The sequence below is a fragment of the Mustela nigripes genome, chromosome 1, assembly GCF_022355385.1.
Source record: "Mustela nigripes isolate SB6536 chromosome 1, MUSNIG.SB6536, whole genome shotgun sequence".
Lineage (NCBI taxonomy): Eukaryota > Metazoa > Chordata > Mammalia > Carnivora > Mustelidae > Mustela > Mustela nigripes.
In genome coordinates, this window is record NC_081557.1 from 48,667,687 (window position 1) to 48,687,666 (window position 19,980).

The 19,980-nt window shown below is 58.0% G+C and overlaps 1 protein-coding gene across 2 annotated transcripts in view; it reads right to left on the reverse strand.

Annotated features, from left to right (window-relative positions):
* Nucleotides 1-19,980, reverse strand: part of ARAP1 (ArfGAP with RhoGAP domain, ankyrin repeat and PH domain 1) — a 62,529-nt gene that overhangs the window by 2,352 nt on the left and 40,197 nt on the right. The window contains exons 12-33 of one of the 2 annotated variants that reach the window (XM_059410109.1): nucleotides 19,741-19,940; nucleotides 17,338-17,423; nucleotides 15,991-16,173; nucleotides 14,721-14,895; nucleotides 13,460-13,594; nucleotides 11,465-11,600; nucleotides 11,083-11,185; nucleotides 10,070-10,265; nucleotides 9,747-9,798; nucleotides 9,469-9,632; nucleotides 9,109-9,321; nucleotides 8,689-8,794; nucleotides 8,085-8,232; nucleotides 7,906-7,992; nucleotides 7,750-7,818; nucleotides 7,315-7,432; nucleotides 5,598-5,711; nucleotides 5,205-5,350; nucleotides 4,685-4,717; nucleotides 1,096-1,178; nucleotides 368-418; nucleotides 144-207 (exon numbers count right to left, since the gene is read on the reverse strand). In XM_059410109.1, the coding sequence (XP_059266092.1) occupies nucleotides 144-207; nucleotides 368-418; nucleotides 1,096-1,178; nucleotides 4,685-4,717; nucleotides 5,205-5,350; nucleotides 5,598-5,711; nucleotides 7,315-7,432; nucleotides 7,750-7,818; nucleotides 7,906-7,992; nucleotides 8,085-8,232; nucleotides 8,689-8,794; nucleotides 9,109-9,321; nucleotides 9,469-9,632; nucleotides 9,747-9,798; nucleotides 10,070-10,265; nucleotides 11,083-11,185; nucleotides 11,465-11,600; nucleotides 13,460-13,594; nucleotides 14,721-14,895; nucleotides 15,991-16,173; nucleotides 17,338-17,423; nucleotides 19,741-19,940 (2,662 nt within the window). The remainder of the gene's footprint in view (nucleotides 1-143; nucleotides 208-367; nucleotides 419-1,095; nucleotides 1,179-4,684; nucleotides 4,718-5,204; nucleotides 5,351-5,597; nucleotides 5,712-7,314; nucleotides 7,433-7,749; nucleotides 7,819-7,905; nucleotides 7,993-8,084; nucleotides 8,233-8,688; nucleotides 8,795-9,108; nucleotides 9,322-9,468; nucleotides 9,633-9,746; nucleotides 9,799-10,069; nucleotides 10,266-11,082; nucleotides 11,186-11,464; nucleotides 11,601-13,459; nucleotides 13,595-14,720; nucleotides 14,896-15,990; nucleotides 16,174-17,337; nucleotides 17,424-19,740; nucleotides 19,941-19,980) is intronic. The other variant, XM_059410110.1, reaches the window with a different exon arrangement.

Here is a 19,980-nt window from a genome sequence, read left to right on the forward strand (position 1 = left end):
AAGGGCTTACTGAGTGAATGAACAAACCAATGAGTTCAAAGCAACTCAAAATCTACTTGAAGCAATTGGTGGCCTCTAAAGCAAAGGAACAAACAGACCCATTCCCCAGAAGGATGCCTCCCAGGATCCCCTCCACCTGGTACCTGCACAAAGAGGAAGGTGGCAAACCACTCTCGGAGTTCCATCTGCGTCTCACAGCAGAGGTACCTGCGGGGTAGGGCACAGATCTGGACACTGCCAAGCGCCTGTCTCCCCGGCCCATGGCCTCCAGGCAGGGCACAGAAGTGGAGATTGGGGGAACCCCACAAGAGGGGACACGTAAACATTTCTCCACAGCCTGGGGTCTGAGGCTAGGGTCCTCACTCACCACTGCTGCTTCTCATGCTTCTCCGTCTCATGCACCACCGTAAAGCCCCAGCTGCAGAGAAGGGCCAGATGGAGTCACGTGGCCGCCCACAGAGGCCTCCCAGCCCAGGTGCCCAGGACAGAACCCAGACGCCTGGGGCAGAGCCGGGGGTAGGCGTCAGGGCCTTCTTACAAGCATGGCACATTCTGGCCACTGCCTCTTCCTCTCCGCCTGCACCCACCCCCACCCCACCCCCAGGCCTGCCCTAGTCCCTGAGAGATAACCAGGCACAGCTCCCAGATGAGAGGAGAAAGTCAGGAAACTAGGTCAGGTGACCGCAATTCATAACAATAATAGCGGCCAGGCATCACTTTCCATCTCAAAAACATATACTACCCTCTGAAACAGGTGTACCATCATTCTCTGCGTTCTACAGATGTGCAAAGTGAGGCCCAGAAAGGTCCCAGAGGTAGTCAGTGAGGATTTAAATCCAGGTCAGTGGTATGCAAACAAGAGCAAGCATCAGAGTCCCCAGACTGTCTTGTTACCATGGACTGGTGGCCCCACCCCCAGGACCCATGACTCAGCAGGTCTGGGCTGTTTGCATTTCCAGGTGATGTTGCTGCTGCTGGTCTGGGAGACCACACCCTCAAAACTACAGTACCAACCCCCGTCAAGTTCAAAGCCTCTGCTGTGCTGCACCCCTGACCATGGGTCCTGAGCTCTCACAAGCCCCAGCCCCAGCTCACCAGGTGGGTGGCCGCAGTTTCTTCTTCACTCCCAGGTAGACTTTGAGACTCCTGACAGGCCACTCCTTCTCAGGCCGGTGACTCTGGGGTGGGGGAAGGCAGAGGGAGGGCACTCAAGTCTGCTGGGGCAGGAACTGCTGTGACCTCCCCACTCCCTTTCCCCAGCCCCCTTTGCATCCCAGCACAGGGAACCTCCTCCAGGAAGCTTTCCGGACAAAGCCCTCCCTGTTCAGCATCCAGCCCAACTGAGGCCCCCCAGGCCACTCTCCCTGCAGCAGCATCAGACAGTCAACCCTCAGTCCCTGAGGTGGCTGTTCCAGCAGGACACAGAGCAGTGATCCCCAGAACTGACTCGCAGCACCGTCGCTGAACCAGACTGTGGAGGGAGAAGCCTGCACGTCATCCTCCGGCACCAAACTGAATGAGCGTGTAGGACCTGAGAGCCTTGGCTGGCTTATTCCTCACCCCTCTCCACCCCACGGAGGCTCCAGGGTTGACCGTGTGAACAGAAGACTTGTGGGGTCAGTAGCTACTAGCTCTTTGGTTCCACCAGGGGAAGGCTAAGGACTCACGCTGAAGCAGGACAGCTGTTTGGTAGACCAAAGGAAGAACTTTCCAGTGGTCTAGGTCAGGAAGCAAGAGACCGATGTACTGGGGAGGGTCAGTGGCTCACGGACAAGTTCGCCTCTGGCCCCCCTCTGCATATGGGTCTGGGCTTGGAAGGAGCAGGCTGGCTCTGAGGCAGAGGTACGGGGACAGTGACCCCCAAGGAAGAGGCAGATTTCGGGTCAAGCTAATGAGCCTTCCTCTTGCTTTGGGGGCCACCTGCTTGAAGCCCTGCCCCACCAGGCACCCTAGGCACCAGCCAGGCACCAGGGTGGATGGTAGGGAGGGGGACTCACTTACAACCAAAACTGGGGGGTCAAAGGCTGAGCCACCTCCACCCTGCTCCCACCATTGCTCCCGGCCACCCCCAGGCATGGCTCCTCTGCAGGAACAAAAAGAGGGGACCAGAGGATGGCTGGGGACTGGCAGACGCTGTGAGGCTGCATAAAGGATGAGCAGAGACCTGGGTGCTGTCTCAAGAGGATATAGCTTAGGAGGACTTACTAGGCCCTATTGCCCTGCTTTCACCCTGATCCTCCCTGAGAACCAAGGCCCTGATGGGGGAACCCTATGTCTCCTACACACGGCACCCGACCTGACAATGGCCATGTGCCCAAGACGGCCTTGAGCAAACTGGGCTGCAGGCAGGAGAACATGGGGCAGCAGGATGGGAAATCAGGATGCAGACACTGGCCAAACACAGTGTGGGTAGACACAAGGAAGAAAATCTCCACGCAGGCAGGGAAAAAGAAGGAAGGCAGGGAAGAAGTCAGGCCCAGAGCACTGAAGCCATCAGACAGCAGGTTGTTAGAAGCCAGGTCATGGGGATGAAAAGACTTGAGACAGAGGTTGTGAAAGAAACGGGTCTGCGGGCAGGGAAAACAGCAGGCTCCAGGCAGGACAGGGGAAAGGATATGTGGAAAACTAGGTTGCAATATGGAAGGCAGCAGGCTGAGAGAATGGAAAGCAGGCTGAGGGCCTGGAAGAAGTTGAGCTGTGGGTGCCAGGGAAAGAGAACCAGAAGCAAGGGGTAGAGGGAGTTGACAGGGGAAGGAACAGGCTCATGGGTGTGACACCACTGGAACAGGGGTGGTTCCAGTTAGGGTGTGGGGAGAACTGTGGGAATCAAGGAATTCAAACCAGGCTGTGGCTCCCTGAGGATTCGAAAAAACTGTCCTCAGACTCTACCTCCTCAGGATCTTGTCTGTGCGGTGTATGTATGGCACGTGTGACAGGAGTGTGGCTGAGACAGGGAGGGAGAGGGGGACATCATTCAATGTGGGGCTTGGTTTCCAATCAAACAGCTCATGTTTCCAGCATCGCTGAGGTATGAGGTCACTAGAAGAGAATACCGTTCGCCCCTTGATGCTCAAAGAGCTCTGCAGAAACCAAGATTTTTCTAGAATGTGACTCTTCCCCAAATGCCTCCAGGTCTTTAACAACAGAAGATGCCTGGGCCGAGGCTTGGGTGTTTGCATATCCTGAATTGCCGGGTGTTGTCCCAATTTCAAATATTCTGTCTGTTGTTCCATAAACCAGCAAATACCAGAATTACCAGCACCTAGGTAGCCAAACCACACCCTCTTGGGATTCCTGTCAGGGCCCAGGGGCTGGCTGCCATTGGGCGAGCACCACTTGGGCAAATCAGCCCAGCTACTGAGGCCTTGATTCCTGTACTTCAAGGACCAAAGCACTGAACTCTGATGCTAACAAATCTGGGTCTGAATCCCAGGCTACTATCTAGAGATTGCCTTAGGCAAGTCACTTGAAGCCTGTTTTCTCCCCTGTGAAATGGGGACAATATTCCTCCTTGCAGGACAACAGTGAGATTAGGTGCGGGGAGGGCTGGGCACTAAACCTCACTCAATAAACATTACCACTTTTTCCTTTTTCTAGTTCTCCTGCCTTTCCCCCTCCGCGCTAAGGGATCAGCAGCTGCTTTTCCAGGTGCCTCAGCCACCCTCCTCCCCTCTGCCCACAATGATGGTCTTGTTCTGCTCCAAGGGGCTCATATAAAGAGGGGGTCAGGGAAATAATATACCGGAACCAAGGGAGACTGAGTGGAGGGGTGAACAGACCCAGAAGTAAGTAATCATAGAGGGAGGCAAAGGAGAGGAGAGGAAGCATTCCCCACAAGGGTCTGTAGGAGCCCAGATTCATTAATAGAGGTGGAGCGTGCAGAGAGAGGGAGGTTGACGGTCCCAGTCTGCCTGCTTTGCTCCCTCCATGGCAGCTAGGCCTGTCCAGTGTCCTCAGAAGAGGCGAGGGGCAGGAAGCGCTGGAGTCACTGCTAGGGCAGCGGTAGGAGCTCAGGCTAGAACCCTGGGCTTGGAAACACATTTCTGCTGCCCACCCCTGTGGAACAGCTATGCTCTGTGGCTCCTGAGGCATAGCTGGGACCCACAGGGTCATCACGGAAGGCAGGTTTTCAGCTGAACTTGAGTAAGGGGCTTCTCCCAGGTGGAACTATCCCCTACAGACAGGGGAGTCCCGAGATTCCCACAGAGTGTGGGAGTATGCACGTAAGGGCTGGCCCGCAGCCAGGGAGGATGAGCAGGGGCTCCTACCAAGGGAGGATTATACCACAAGCCTGTGGAGTCCCACCCCAGCACTTAAGAATCAGGGCAGTAGCACGGACATGCTGACAGCCTTGAAACTCTCTCCAGGGTTGGAAAGAGGAAGGGTCGGACCTCTAATTCAAACCTAGGGGCCCCCATTACTGGCCCCACAGATCCCACACAGAGTTCTCTGGAAAACTGTAAAGCATCACACTGATGGGCATTCTACCTTGGGGAAAGGACTCTGGGGCAGGGTTGGAGGTGAAGGGCAGGAGTCAGGGTGGGAGCCAGCGCTAACTGGTAGGGGGTTGGGGAACCATGCCTGGAAATGGCCAAGAGCTCTGGCTAGGTCCCCAGGCTCCCCCCAGGCTCACTTGGCCCCCAGGCGGTGTAAGGAAGCTGGCAGCTGGCTCATAGCTACTCACGGTCTCAGGGGCCCCGCTCCACGGCCTCTGGCTCTGTTTGATAGAGGATTAGTGTTATGGAAGAAGGAGGTCCAGGCCCAGAGCCAGGACAGTGTGTGTAGTGGTGCATGGTGGGCTGTGGCAGGGACGTACAGAAGATGTTGGGGGCAGGGTGTCGAGGTCTGGGAGGATACCTGGCACATGGACAGAGTGGGCATGGAGGAGGGACAGCCTGTGAAGTGGCGAGGACTGCAGAGGCCACAAGTGGGGGCTGTCACCATAGGGCACATCCTTGTGGGTGCCGTGACAAAGCCCAGGCTCAGGCAAGATGGCAGGAGCCCGATGGGATGGCATCCAGGTGCCACAGGGCACAGAAGACTGGACCCAAGAGTCTCTGGCTCTCCCCCACCACTAGCCGTCCTAGGGTCCCGCGATGGGGATGCTCCCGCTGGCAGACACCAGCAGATGTTTGTGAATGGGTGTGTGAGCACACCTGGGCACCAGTGCTTGCTGTACGTCCAGACCCACTGGGGCCACTTACCCGGATCTCCTTGTAGAGCCGGAGGCAGCTGCTGTTGAGGATGAAGTACCGATCGTGGAAGCCCCCCGAGGGCAGGCCCAGGCCCAGGAGGCTCCGGTCCTCACGGAACTTCATCATGCCATGCTTGGTGTCACCCACGTGGCTGGCTGGGGGAAGACTGGAGTGGCCATGGGCTGCCCTGACCCCCAACCATGGACATGGACACCGAGGGGAGGGTCCCAGGATGAAGGAACCCACACCAGCCTACCCCAGCTGACAATGAGCCCATGGGCCACTCTCTGCTTTAGCGGCTCTGCCCAGCACCACCAGCTCCCATCCAGGCTCCAGATGAAGGGGAGGCTCCTGCCTGCCCAGCGCTATGGGCACTGGCCCCCCAGAGGCACCACCACCTACCCAGGTAGAGCAGCATGGCTTCCATGGACTGGTGCTTCTTCACTACCAGGTAGCTGTCTGTGCCCAGTCCATGCAAGATGGGCAACACCTTCTCCGCAAAGTGCAGGGGGCGCTCTGTGGGGAGGGCACACCCGCTGTTACTGTGTAACAGGCCTCACAGCGCTGAGGCCTGGTGCACACACGTAGCACCTACATGGCCACAGGCTCCATCCACGCCCAACACCTACCAGCACCGCCACACCCCAGAGCTTGAGGCTCCACACATCTGGCTGCGACCAAAGCCGACCCAACCCACACATCCAAATCCAAGCCAGTGATCTTTCCTGTGTGTCCCCATCAAGGAAAACACCACCCGCCAAACCGCTCAAGCCAGAAACAAAGCCTCCCCATCTTCCCTCCATATGTTGAATCTCTTTGCTTCTGTCCATCACTATTGACACAGTGGCCCACGTAACCATTTGTCCTTGGACTAATACCGTGGCCTTCCATGTGGTCCATAGCATGAGTCTCCTTCCCCGCCCCCACCTCTCCTTACCCAACAAGGAACAACCTCTCCCTACCCAACAATAAGGAACAACCTCTCTAAACTCCCATCGCTAACCCTTTAGTGGCCTTGCATTGTGGTCAGGCCCAGTGACTGCCTCTGTGTCTATCTCCCGCCCCACCCCGTGACACAAGCCCTTCACTGTCACCTCAAGCTCCTCGAAAGGGTAACGTCCATGACTACCACAGGGCCTTTGCCTGTGCCATTCCCACTGCCAGGAGGCACTTTTCTCTCCCTTTAGCATGTAACTCCTACTCTTCTTCACCTCCTAGCACAGGGACGTAAAGCCAGAGAGCCTGTTGTGAGCTCCAGCAGTGCTGTGGCCCTTTCCTGCAAAGCGGTCCTCACAGCCTCAGTTGAATGGTTGTCCCGGTGATCATGGCATTGCTGTCCATTCCAGACCACACTAACCCCTGTGAGGCGAGGGACTGTGTCTGGCCCCCCAACCTGGTGGGTGGCACTCAACAAATCACAGGAAAACAGATGAACAGATACACCCTCATCCACCACCCTTCGGGGCACCTGGGTGGCTCAGACCTTAAGTTTCTGCCTTTGGCTCAGGTTGTGATCCCAGGGTCCTGGGATTGAGCCCCGCATCGGGCTCCCAGCTCACCAGGAAGCCTGCTTCTCCCTCTCCCACTCCCCCTGCTTCTGTTCCCTCTCTTGCTGTCTCTTCGTCAAATAAATAAATGAAATGTTTAAAAACAAACCACCCTTCACCCTAAAATGCCCTTATCACCCCCTTCACCACCATGGCTCCCTCACACCGCCATCTCCAGCAGCCTCAGGAATACCACCACATCCGACCCTGCCCCATCCCTCTTGCACTCATCACCACCTCCTACTCCCTTCATTACCAATGCCATTATCAAATTCAGCATCCCCACCCTTGCAAGCAACATCACTCTGACACCAAGAAAGCATGGTCATAGCTGACGCCACCTACCTCCTTCATGGTCCTTCCTATCAGCCACATCACAGCCATCCCCTCAATCCCTGCCAGCACACTATCACCTCCGTCACTGAGATGACAGTGTGACAGCAATACCCATCATCCAAAACCCCCTTGACCACCACTGTTGGACACTGAGGGCAGGGGAAGACAGACTGGGGCCACCGCCCAGACAGGTACAGGCCATGCCACACTCCGCGCCAATCCTGGGGGCCACCCACCTGCCTCCTCCCTCTCATTGACCTCGAAGCAGGTCCAGTAGTCTCTCTCCCTGATGCCCACGTTCCTGCGGTCCAGGATCTCCAGGGTGAGCTCCTCAGCCGTCATGGATGCCGGGATCTGCAGTGGCCGAGGAGAGAGAGGTCAGCCCACCCTGCCCCTGCCCCTGCTTTGCCACAGCTTTGTTGTGTGATCCAGGGGCTGAGCCCAGCCCTCCGGTCCTCTGGAGTCCTGGGATGCTGGGGGAGTGTCTCTGAGTGGGCCTGAGGAGCTGGGTGGGGACGAGGCAGTGAGTCAGGCTCAGGCACCAGCCACATACAGGTTCCAAACTAGGGCTCCCCCTTGGGATGGAGGCTCTGGTCCCCTGGTCTCCTGAGGCTATGCCTGGCCCAGCCTGACTCTTTGGAACCCTTGGTGGCTAGGTCCCAAGCCCCCACCTTGACATGCTGTTCTGTGTCTGCCTTCTTCTCCTCCAGGTACACTGTGCAGATGAAGTCACCCGCATGCTGTGAGGAGACAGGGCTCAGCTAGAGGTCTGGGCAGTGGGTGCAGGCAGCTGTCCCGAGCCCCCACCCCCAGGCCCTATCTTTCACCTGGGTCCCACTGGCAGTGCCAGCCACACGCATCTTCACGATGGCAGTGATCTCCTCCCGCTGCTTCCTCAGTTCCTCCTCATCTACCTGGGGGTGGGGAGAGACACACAGAGACAGATGACCGCTGCCACCCGAGAGGCTCATCCCCACCCTCCATTGCCCGCTAGCTGGAGACGCACACTGAACACCACCACATAGTGGCCTATGAGGTCTTCCACCACTCGGCCAGCCTTGTAGTCCTGCCCGTCAGTCTGGAAGAGCGTGGGCCCAAATACAATAGCCAAGTTGTGTGTGTTCATCTGGTTTGTGTCTGAGAAGCACTGGACGCTGGACAGGGGAAGACAGAAAGCTTGAGTGAGAAGTCCAGCCCAGAACTTCCCCACTTCCCCCTCCCAGTTCCAAGCAGGTCCGTGACCAGCTCCTGGAGTCAGGCCAGGGAAGGTCCTGGTCAGAGTGCACTGCTAGTTAGGGAAATGGGTATGGTCTTCCTGGCCACGTCTTGGGTCCTAGGGAGGAACAGAGCTGGGAAGCTGGGATACCTAGCCAAGGTCCCCTGGGTCCTAGCTGAAACCTCCTCTATTCCTCCACCCTGCAGATCCTCCCCCCATCCCACCATCCTGTGCAGGAAGTTGGGAGATAAAGGGTCCAAGATCAGGGCACAACAAAAGTCAACATTCAGTTCCCAGACCTACGGGGTTCTGAGGAGAGAGCAGTCGGCCAGGTTGGGAGAAGAATCTTTTCCACCCCATCCCCCCGCAGCCATATAATAGTAACATTCCTCACCAGTACAGGTGGCTGATAAGGGCCTTCACCGTGGCACGGTTGACTGGAGGCAGGCGTGCCAAGAGCTCTCGGTACCTAGAGATCTTCTCCTCCTCATCCTCAATCTCTGGGTGGGGAGAGAGAGATCAGGTCAAGAAGTCCCCATCCCCCCCCCCCCCCCCCAGCCATCTCCCCTCTCCCAACCCTCTGGCTGTTCTGCCTCTAATCCTTGGGGACAGCATTTCCTGGTTCTGTTTAGAGTAACAATGAAAGGAGAAGCAAAGGAAGGGAGGGGAACTGGAGCTTGTCCCCTGGGGCATGCCTCATCCACGTGTCCAACCCCGTGGATGGTGAGTGGAAGGGAGGGAATCCTGGGACAGCAGTGGCCAAGCCAGCAGCACCAGCCCGAGTCTTAGGCTGGACAAGGGCTGCGGGGCCCACCTGAAGTGTCCAGCCAGGCCAGGCGCTGGGCGCGAGTGAAGAGCCCATCGGGCAGGTCTCGCAGGAAACGCTTGAGTGCTGAGGATACATCATCCACGTGCTGCTCACCCTCCTTGAGGCGCACAGACCTAGCGTCCTGCCGCAGGCTCTCCAGCAGCCGCTGGGTCTTTGACGTCTGCCCACACTTGCGGTAGATGCCCTCCGAAGTCAGGCCTGAAGAGAGGTGGGACTGAGCCAGGGGCGGAGCCTCACAGCTGCTGTAGGAGGCATCCTGGGAAGGTGGGGCTTGGCCTAGAGGGGGCAAATGGGAGGGACTCTCCCTGGGTGGGGCGGGGCCTGTGCCAAGGGGGCAGGGCTCACCACACTGCGTGATGTAGTCCACACAGCGGTACACAATCACAGGGATATCCGAGTCTCCGAGCTGCTGCTCTGACAGCGTGTCCCCGGAGCTGGCCGCTGCTTTCTGGATGGCCCCCAGCCAGCCTGTGAAGTCCAGCCGTCGCTCCCCCTGGATATACAGCGTCCTGGGTGGGGAGAGTCGGTCACTTGGGGGCTTACCCCTGCCCGACCCCTCCCAAGTCTCTCAGACTGCCACAGGCTTCTGAAAGAGAGCTCTGCCCCAGGAGTCCAGGGCTCACCTCCTTCGCTCCACCAGCACCAGCACCTGGTTCTCGCTGTCCCCTTGGACGGCTGTGGAGGGACCGGTCAAGGTGAGGCCCTGTTCATGGTCCCCAACCGACTCCCTCCAGAGGCTCTCTGGGTACACACATCCCTGGGACCCACCCCCCAATACACGGAGTTGCTGAGATATACCCCAAGGGCAGGAGAGGACATAGGAGGGCAGGCTGGCTCCTTCTGGCCAGGCCAGGGTAGAGTGCAGACTACCAGGAAGGGGCTGGGGGCCTGGGGGCCCAGGAGAGGGTGCCCTGGAATTTAGGGGCCCAGGGCTGGGTCCACGCACAAAGCTCCTGCAGTTTCCGAAGTTGTAGCGGCTCCTCACAGGGCCCCTCTGGGAAGACAGCTCGGAGCTCAGAGCCAGTGAGGGAGAACCAACCCTCCTGGGCCCGCTGTAGACTCAGGCCAGCTTTGTAGGGTAGGCGCCCAAGCCGTTCAAAATCCCGGGCCAGTAGATCTTCAGCCAGGGGAGGTATGAATGCCTGGTAGGGAGGCCAGGAGAAAGGGGAGGTAGCCGAGGAGGCTGCATCAGCCCATGGCACTGCATGTCTGGGACCCCCCAGCTCTCTGGCTTGTGGGCACGCACCCATTTCCCACCCAGCTGCCTCCTCTCTCTTCCTCAGGGCAGAACGCACCACTGTTCAGGACCTTGGGTATCAGACCCCACTTCGTACCCACTCCGATGTGTCCTCCCCGGACAACATTCCCAGACACCTTCAGGGATGCCCTCCTCTCCGCTGTTGCAGCTCTGATTACAGTATTGTCACTGTCTAGGCCCCATCTGTCTCTCCCACCAGCAAAGGAACCACTGAAGGGCCAGGACCAAGACTGGTTCAGCTGGGTCCCCAGGGCTCAGAGGGCTGACCATCAGAAGGGTCACAGAAGACTGATCAAGGAACAAGTAAGTAAGAGTCACAGGCCCTCATAGCACAGGGGGACCCCATGGGGCACCTGGCTCTGGTCCCCAGGGGTGAGCAGCCTCCTGCCTCCTTCCTCCAGAACAAGGAGCTCACTCCTTCTGGAGTCAGTACTGTCCATTCTAAGATGGCTCTGTTACTGATTATTAAACATGTACTGAGCACCTACAGAGTACAAGGCCCACAAGACCTTCTTCCACAGGTCTCCTGACCTCTCTCCCCGCTAGGTAACTATAGATTGTCAGGCCCTTGGCCCAAGAAGCCTGCCTTATGTCTGCTCCCTGCATTCATGAGATAGGGGAGCTGGGGTACATGGAAACAGCCAGGAAGTCCTACCCTGGGCCATCAGACTCCCCACACCTGCCCACTAACCCAGGCCCACCTTAGCAATGCACTTGACCCACTCACGAGCCAGCTCTGCACTCTCCAGCCCAAACAGGTACAGCCGCTCTCCCTCTGTGTACACCTCAAAGGTGTGCTCAAAGCTGTAGATACACAAACCAGGATTCAGGCCCAGCCAAGACCCACCCGTGATGCCCTGCCTCCATCCCCTGCCCACTGACTTTTCCTTGGCCCCCGAAGAAGTGGTGGGAAAGCCCTAGACTGGGGCCTCAGGAGACCCAGCTCCCAGGTTGCTGCTGCATGACCCTGGGAAGGTTCTGGCCCTCTCTCGGCCCATTTCTATTTCCTCAATCGTGGGGGGAGGGGTGTTGGACCTTATGGCAATAACTGTGATTCTGTGATTCTGCCCCAGGGGTGCTCACCCGTGGGTGTCAGGAGGGGGTACTGCCAGGCACACAATCTCGCTGGCCCGAATCTCACCGTTGGGGGTCACTGCCCGCTCATTCTCATAGTAGCTCAAGACCCCGTCGCTAAGGACACACCAGCGTCGGCTGAACTCTGGAGAGAAGGTGGGCAGGGAGCCATGAGGGAGCCTCCCTCCTTCCCCTGAAAACCACCTCTGTATCCTCCCTGGGCCCCTACTCCCACCTGACCCATGTTCTCTTCATTCTAACTCACAAGTTTCCCCCAGTTCCATACTCCTGCCTGCAGCCTGCCACCCCAGCCCAGCTCACACCTCTCCCCTGGACTACTGCAGTAACTTCTTCATTGGTTCCTAGCCTCACTTCTCCTAAGATTCAAAAGCGAGGTAAAACCAGACTCCATCCTTCCTCTGCTCAACACCTTTCCATGCCCTCCTCTCCTTATCCTATACCGCTAAGGCTGGCATTCAAAGCCCTGCTGGGTCTGCCCCCACTTACCTCTCCAGTCACCTCTCTGACTACTCCTGGGCACCACACATCCCCACTTTTGTTCACCTTGTTCCCTCCACCCACACCTTCCATTCCTCAAGTCCAGCCCGTATGCCGTAGGAAGCTTCCATAGCTACCCCGCGCTCTCACCCTCCCCTGCCAGTGGTACACGTTGCTCTACACTCTGTCTCCTCCTGTAATGGCTCTGAGGAAACTGACAAGAGCCCAGAAAGGAAAAGAAATGGGAATCTGGACCAGGGAAGGCAGGAGAAAGAACACAAGGTCAAAGCCATGCAAGCTCATAGAGTTCACAGCTTTGAGCTTCACATTGTCTCAGAGCTTCCTGGCACCCAGGGCAAAAAGGATGACTCAGGCAGTTACATAAATGACATTATCAGGCAAAGGGAGGTAGACTAGGGGCAGTGCCTGGGGGGCAGTGAGGTGGTGAACAGCACAGAGCGCCAACGAAATCTCTTTGGGTGCTAGTAAGCTTAACAGAGGGTGCTGAGGGATACAGAGAGCGATGATCTCAACAATCTTCTCAAAGCAGACACTGTCTCTTGTCCTGTCTGCAAGGATATGACCTCTGTCCTCTGACAGCAGGTGTCCCAGAGCCATCCCCCAGGCTGGGCCCCTCGAGGAGCACCAACCCTGCCTCCATTACCCTTCGTCCTGCAATGTCTGCCAAGTGCCCACCACACTAGGAGCTGTTCTCGGTGCTGGGGCTACAGTGCGGGCAAAGGAAGCTAATATTCCAATGGTGCACAGAGAAACACCAGACACATCTATAAACAGACAAATTAATGTTAGCTAAGTGCTGTGAAATTAGGGCAAAAGAAGGGTAAATAGGGCATGCTATTTTGGATAAAATGGTCATGGATGAAGTCTCTAAGGAGTAACATTTAAACAGAGACTGGACTGAAGCGAGGGACTGGTCACGCAGATATTCTGCAGAAAAGCCCATTAGGCGGGGGCAGAGCAAATGCAGAAGCCCTGGCGGAAGTGAATACATGTGGCTGAGAAAGAGCAAAGAGGCCAGTAATGCTGTAGCACAGTAAGTGAGGGGGGAGGGGTCACAGGTCATGGGGTGGGAGGGCTGACAGTGCAGGTCCTTGCGGGATGTAGGAAGGACTGAAGGTCGCACTGAGTGGGGGAGCAAATGGAAGGCAGAGATGATAAAGGGATGGGCTCTATGCTTAGCTCTGTCTGGCTCCAAATGCCAGCTGCCCAGCACCCAGCAGGTGCTCAATAATGGCTTTTTTAGCCTAAAGGAACTCTAGCAGTGACTTGCTCTGCAGTGCCAGGCCCTGCTCCTACCCCTACTGGCTCGCTTAGGAAGCATCTACTGTGTCCCAGAGATGACATCTCAGAAGCCCTCTTAGGATGACTCTGCCAGAGTACACTTGGTACCTTCATGGACCCACCAGCCCAGCCTGCCCTGGCTGCTCTGGCCCCGCCACCATGCCAGAATGCCCTGGCAGCAATGGGGTCTGGCCTGGCACCCACCTTCCCGGGCACGGCGGTCCTGCAGCAACTTGCCGGCCGAAGCGGTCTTGTAGAGAAAGCCACTGTGGCTCACAGTTGGCAAGACAACTGAGTAGTGCTTTTCCAGGGGCTTCACTGAATCCAGCCGAGGTACCTCTTTAGGAAAGGTTTTGGGGGCAGGGGGAGGAATGGCTGCTCATGCTCGCCATCCCAGGTACCCCCCTCACCCCCACCTGGGTTGAGCATCCAAGCTTACATTCAAGTCACCAGCCCCCTGTCACCCTCAGGCTCTCATTGCCACATCCTGGGCTCTGCCCAAGTCATCCTCCACCTCTCCCCACTTGTGCAAATTCCACAGCCCAGCTTCAGTACCTCCCCTGCCAGGAAGCCCTCCTGACTCCCCAACCTAGCCCACCCTGTTCTCTCTGCTGAGGCACAGAGTAAGCACACTAGAATGAGGGGTCTTAGGCAAACTCACTAACAATCCCCAGAAGGAGGTTTGTCCCACACAGTGCAAAGCCTAGGGAAGCAGCCCGGCTCCAGCCCTCCTCCCAGCAGTCCCAAAGCCCAAGCCAGCTGGGTGGTCTCCTGTGTCTCCCTGGCCACCTGGGCTTGCTCCAGCACAGCACACCCCACCCACCCGTGGCCTTGAGCCAAGCTCTGGCCGCCGAGCTCCACCCTCAGTCCTAGGATATGGCCCCAGAGGCCAGCCCTGAGCCATGACCAGCAGGGCTTATCCCCACCGTCCCCTCCTCACCCAGCTGGAGAGTGACAGCCAAATGGGACCCAACTCCAGCCTGTGACAGAGCCCCGCCCAGACAAAGCAGCAGACAAGGCTGCCATCATGGGTCACCCGCACACGGAGAAATGCAATCCCCACACAGCGACTCAGACACTCTGTGGCTGCACAAACCCCAAAGCCCTCAACGCCCCCAGGGATAAGGAAACCCAGATCCACAGTGGCTCAGAGATGCACAGACACTGGAGCACAGATACCACCATGAAGGCCTGCACTGCAGGTCAGGGAGGGACCCACAAGTCCTGAACGAGAGACGTAGGGACAGACACAAAAAAACACACACAGGAAGGGGAAGCCAGACACACCAATCAACACTGACATGGCAACCCAAACCACACACTGCTTGCCGGGGCCCCTCACAGAGCTGCACTCACGGCTCGAGTGCGTGTGTATTGGGGGCCTCACAGCACCCCCATCACAGGGCCAGGCCATGGCAGCAGGGAGGCACATCCCTCGAGGTAGACCGTCCCACTGGTCACTCACCCGTGGTCCGGTTGTTCCGAAGGAATTCCATCTGCAGTATCTGGCCGGCCTGCTCGGCAAGAGCCAGGGGCGTGGGAGCTTCAGGGTCCCCTGAGAAGCAGTTGACCCCGGCCCCACAACCCAGAAGAGCCTGGGTCTCAGCCAGGTCTGTGGTAGTGACTGCAGCACACAGAGCCTGGGAGGAGGGAGAAAGGGGGAGGGGAGGGTCAGCCTAAGCTGGAGTGGGGAGCCAGTGGGCATGGGGGAGCTGGGGGGAGGAGAGGAAGGTAGAAGAAGGAGTCACCCAAGTCTGGAAGCCCAGCCTCAGGTTCAAAGAGAAGAGCCAGGAAGGAGGACATAGAGAGAGGAGAGGGGGAGGATGAGAAGGGCCAAGGGCATAGGGGGGTGGGTAGGGGCCGCTCCGCAGAGGCTGGGGGTCCCAGTGGTGCAGGGCTCACCCCTACTAGCAGCCTCTGGGACCCAATCAGCTGCCAAGCCTGTTCTCTAGAGGATCTCACGATCCTTCTGCCTTGTGGAAGGCCAGAGGGGGGTGCTTTGTAGCTCATTCCTCCCACATTTGAATTCCTCACTGCCTGCCCAGCCCTCCCGACCAATGGGAGTCCCTGCCCCTCCTAGCTGGCGGGCTAGACTGGGCTGGGCTGGGGGCTGGACGCCTGGGTTCCTGGGAGGTGGAGGCCTGGCTCCCACTGGGCGTCCAGCCGGCCTGAGCCTGCTTGGGTGGGGCCGCTTGGGGGGAGGGGGTGAAGGCCAATCAGAGGTCACAAGTGGCATCCCCCTGCCTCAGAGCCGGCTGCCTCCCACTCAGGCTGAGCCAGACCAGGACCCAGGGCTTGGCTCCCAGCCTGTCAGGGCCTGAGGCCCGTGTGGGGCCTTAGCTTGAGTGGGGTGTGGATGGGGGTGGGTCAGAGCAGCCAGCTGTTTTTCATGAGCCTGACAGGAAATAGCATCCCCATCAAGTTCACTCCTTTTGGCAGGATTCACAGGAGCAAGACGGTTCAGGAGACAGAGGAATCAGGAGGGGAGGGAGGCAGACAGATGCTGGGGATGTGGACTTGGCCCAGGGGTCAGGCCTGACTCCTCCTTGATATGCTACAATTCTCCCTTGGCTTAGGCAGGGCCCTTCCACCCTCTGGGCCTCAGTTTCCCCATATGCCAACTCATCATCACTGTGAGCTGATCAAAGAGATGAGCTGCGAAAGAGAGAGCAATAGAGGGGGGTAGAAAAAAAAGTGGGTGGTCTCCAGGGGTCCCAGAGGCCCAGTGCCCTGACCTTGTCCAGTTCCTCCTGGTTGCCGAAGAGCGGGTGGTAGCGGCGGTACTTGCCCTCACGGTATTTGGCCTCCAGGTGGTGCCGCCGGGCACCAGGGCTGCTGTTGGGCTGCAGAGCCTCACTGGGGGGCACGTTGGCTGCCCAGAAACGGTTCCCCGCACCATTGCCCAGCTGTAAGAAGAGCTGTGGATGGGGGCAAGAGGTCAGATGGGCAGTCCATGGCCCGGCCTGAGTGTCTGGTAAAATCTGAGGTTGTCAGGAGAGGGGCTGGGCGAGCCAGGCCACCCACCCACTTTCCCATCAGGGAAGGTGAGGGGCAGCCTGGCTGGTCAGTGGCTATGAGCTCCTCAGCTCAGTGACAGGACGAGAGGCAGACAGTCCAACAGCGGGATGCCCCAAGCCTGGTGCCTGGCTGGAGCCCTTGCTATTTCCCCAACCCGGTCCCACATCTGGAACTCCGCATTCCTGAGGCTATCACGGCCTGGGTGAGGGTGGGGGGCGGGGTAGCTAACCTGTCCGCCAATAGGGTAAGGATTGTGGAAACCTCTCCTGTCCTTGACATTCCTTTCTGGGCTCAGGGGAGGAGGGGCAGGCGCACCTGCTGGGGGCGCAGATGCAGGGGTCCAGTCATCAGGAGCCTAGTTTATTAATTCTTGCCCTCTGCTGATCATTTGTCCCACAGCCATTTCCTGGGCCCCCCATCCTGCTTCTGTGTCAGGTCCTGTGTGGGGCGCTGGGCCACAGAAGAGAATAAAGCAGAAACAGACCCTGCCACCACTGACTCACTCAGTGACTGTGGGCAAGCCATCTTCTCTCCCTGCACCTCAGTGTCCTCATCTATAAACTGGGGATTCAAAGCCTAACCCACAGGGGTTGATGTCACAGCCAAACCACACTGGGGCCTGCAGCTGGACGGGGCAACAGGGAGGCCCTGCGTGGTCAGCCTCCTGCTGCAGGTTCTCCTCTGTAACAACTGCACGCCCCCAGGGCAAACCCCACGGAGACAGGAACATATGCACATTAAGTGTACCCCCAGACATCCGTACATGCATGCAGAAGAAGTAAAGAGTTCAGACTCTGCACGACAGTTTCTGCTCCATATGTCTTCCTCTTTTTTTTTTTTTTTTCTAACTACCCCTTTAAAACTGTAAAAACATTCTTAGCTCATGGGCCAGTTTGCTGACTCTGCCAAAAATCGCCTTTTCCAAAATCCCCACCCACTAGATGATCCCAAAGCTCTCTGCTAGCTTCAGGGGGCCAAGGTCTATGAGGGGGGCAGGGTGGAGACCCAGGCAGCGGTGGAGTGGAGCAGATCCCAAGTGCAGGCGGCAAGCAAGGCCTCCCCACCTCGATGAGTGTTTCCGTCCACACCTTCCTGTCCATCTTCAGGCTCCGCACCTTGGAGACGCCAGCGCCCAAGCCTCGGTGCTCCCCTGCAGACAGAGGGCCCTCACCTTCACAAGAGCACTTACCTTCCTGACCTCCCTGCCTCCCCGTGAGCCCAGGCAGGAGCAGACAGTGGGGAGCAGCTTCCAGTGCTAGCCACGCACACCCCTGCTCCAGGCACCAGGGAGCTGAAGTCACGGGTGTCCTGCAGCAGTAACCTGCCCCCTCTACCTCCCTACAAGCAGGCCATTTTGCACAGCCCAACCACAGTAGTCTTTTTGATCTTTTTTTTTTTTTTTTTTTTAAAGTAAACTCTATGCCCAACATGGTGCTTGAACTCATGACCCCCAACCCTGACCCCCACTCTGAGATCAAGAGTCAGATACCAACTGAGCCAGCCAGGTGCCCCCAGTGTGATCACCTTAAAATGCAAATCCCGTTTTTCCAAATCCCTTCTTTAGACTCCTCAATGGCACCCCAGAATTAGATCTAAATTTCTCCTGCACTCTCATCTCAGAATTCCGTCCCCCCCTTTCCAATCCTGATCAGCCATACTCTCCTCCCTCTTCTAATCAGCTGACCTATTCCTGCCTCAGGGCCTTTGCACTGACAGTTCTTTCTTCCCCCATCTCCCCAGGACTGGCTCCCTCCTCACATTCAGGTCTCAGCTGATAGATCATCTCCTCAGAGAGGGCTTCCTGACAAACACATTCTGTGCCTAGGACTTTATTACCTGATACTTCTATCGGTTCATATGTGTACTTTCTGCCTCTCCCCACTAGAATGTCAGCTGCCAGAGGGCAGGAACCTTGACTGTCTCCTTTAGGGTATAGCCTCTGTATGTGCTTAGAACAAAGTCTGGCACCAGTGAGCACTTAGGACATCTCTGTGGAATGAGAGGGCAGGGTGAGCTTTGGCTGAAGGGAATGTAGCCTTCCTCAGCTACAGGTCCCAGGAAGGAGCCCTGTCAGAGGGAGGAGGCTGGGGCACTAGGAGCGCCAAGCACCATCTTGTTCTGGCTTCAGCCTCAACCCACCCCCTGCAGTCTCCTAGGGAGCACCTCACCCACACCAGTCACCCGTACCCCTCCACGAGCGGAAACCTTTCTAAATCAAGTCATTTCTTTCCTGCATGCAGACCTCCTGGCCCCAGGCCTCCTGGATGTTTGCTCTCGCTCAGTGCCTTCCCCAGAACTATCCCCTGCTCCAGATCCCCATCTCAAGCTGCCCAAAGCTGCTCCCTGGGCATCAGCAGCTCCGCTGAGGGCCAAACCCCAACACCTCACAGTGTCCAGCACAGCACAGACCCTCAGTAACTGCCGGGCAGAGAGATGAATGCATCTTGGGCCCCAGCGTGTCTTCCTCACCCTACTCATCAGATCTGTCACAGGGACTCTGACACCACAGATCCTGTATGTCTCTTGAATCTTCTCCACTGCTTCCCCAGACCAGGCCTCGGCCTGCTCCTCTCTCTCATGGAGCCATCAACAGCCTCCCCACTGGTCTCCAGTCTCACCCCTCCAACTCAGGTCCCACCCGCCACCGGAGTCTGAGGCCCGGATCTGACCGCAGCCCTCCCACCCCGGCCTCCCATCTCCTCCCATGGCCTCCCATTGCACGCAGATCCCTGCCAGCCCCTCCTGTCTCGTTCCCCTCCACTTCTCTGATGGGACGGGGGTGGGGAGGGGTGCTGGACCCCAACCGGCCTGGGCTCAGTTGGGCAAGACTCACTTGCCAGGCCATGCTATGCACCATTCCCCCTCCCCGTGCCTCAGTGTCCTACTCATGGCATATGCAGCTGAACCCCTGCATTGCACTCTCCGGACTACGGGCTAATCATGGTGGGAGAGGCCTGGTGCATAGACGCAGCTTCATGGACAAGGATCTGACTAGCGTCTTGGCTCCGGCCGCTCTAGCCAGATAGGCCCCCAGCTACACTGACACACCAGCCCTGTCATGCCTCAGCCTGGCACGCCAGCCCCACACACCTGCACAGCGTTTGCAGATGACGATGCAGAGGTTGATGGAGGCCCAGTCGGGCTGGGCAGCCCCACAGTCAGCGCAGAACCTGTTGGGGGCCACGGCCCAGATGCGCTCGGCCACCTCCAAGGTAGACAGGGCCTCAGCGATGGCTCCCTGCATGGCCTCCAGCCACTGTTCCTTCTCTAGCTCCGATTCAGCTGAGAAGCTGGGGACACAGGAGTGGGGGGTGGGGCTGGTGGGAGAGGCCTGGTGCATAGACGCAGCTTCATGGACAAGGATCTGACTAGCGTCTTGGCTCCGGCCGCTCTAGCCAGATAGGCCCCCAGCTACACTGACACACCAGCCCTGTCATGCCTCAGCCTGGCACGCCAGCCCCACACACCTGCACAGCGTTTGCAGATGACGATGCAGAGGTTGATGGAGGCCCAGTCGGGCTGGGCAGCCCCACAGTCAGCGCAGAACCTGTTGGGGGCCACGGCCCAGATGCGCTCGGCCACCTCCAAGGTAGACAGGGCCTCAGCGATGGCTCCCTGCATGGCCTCCAGCCACTGTTCCTTCTCTAGCTCCGATTCAGCTGAGAAGCTGGGGACACAGGAGTGGGGGGTGGGGCTGGTGGGAGAGG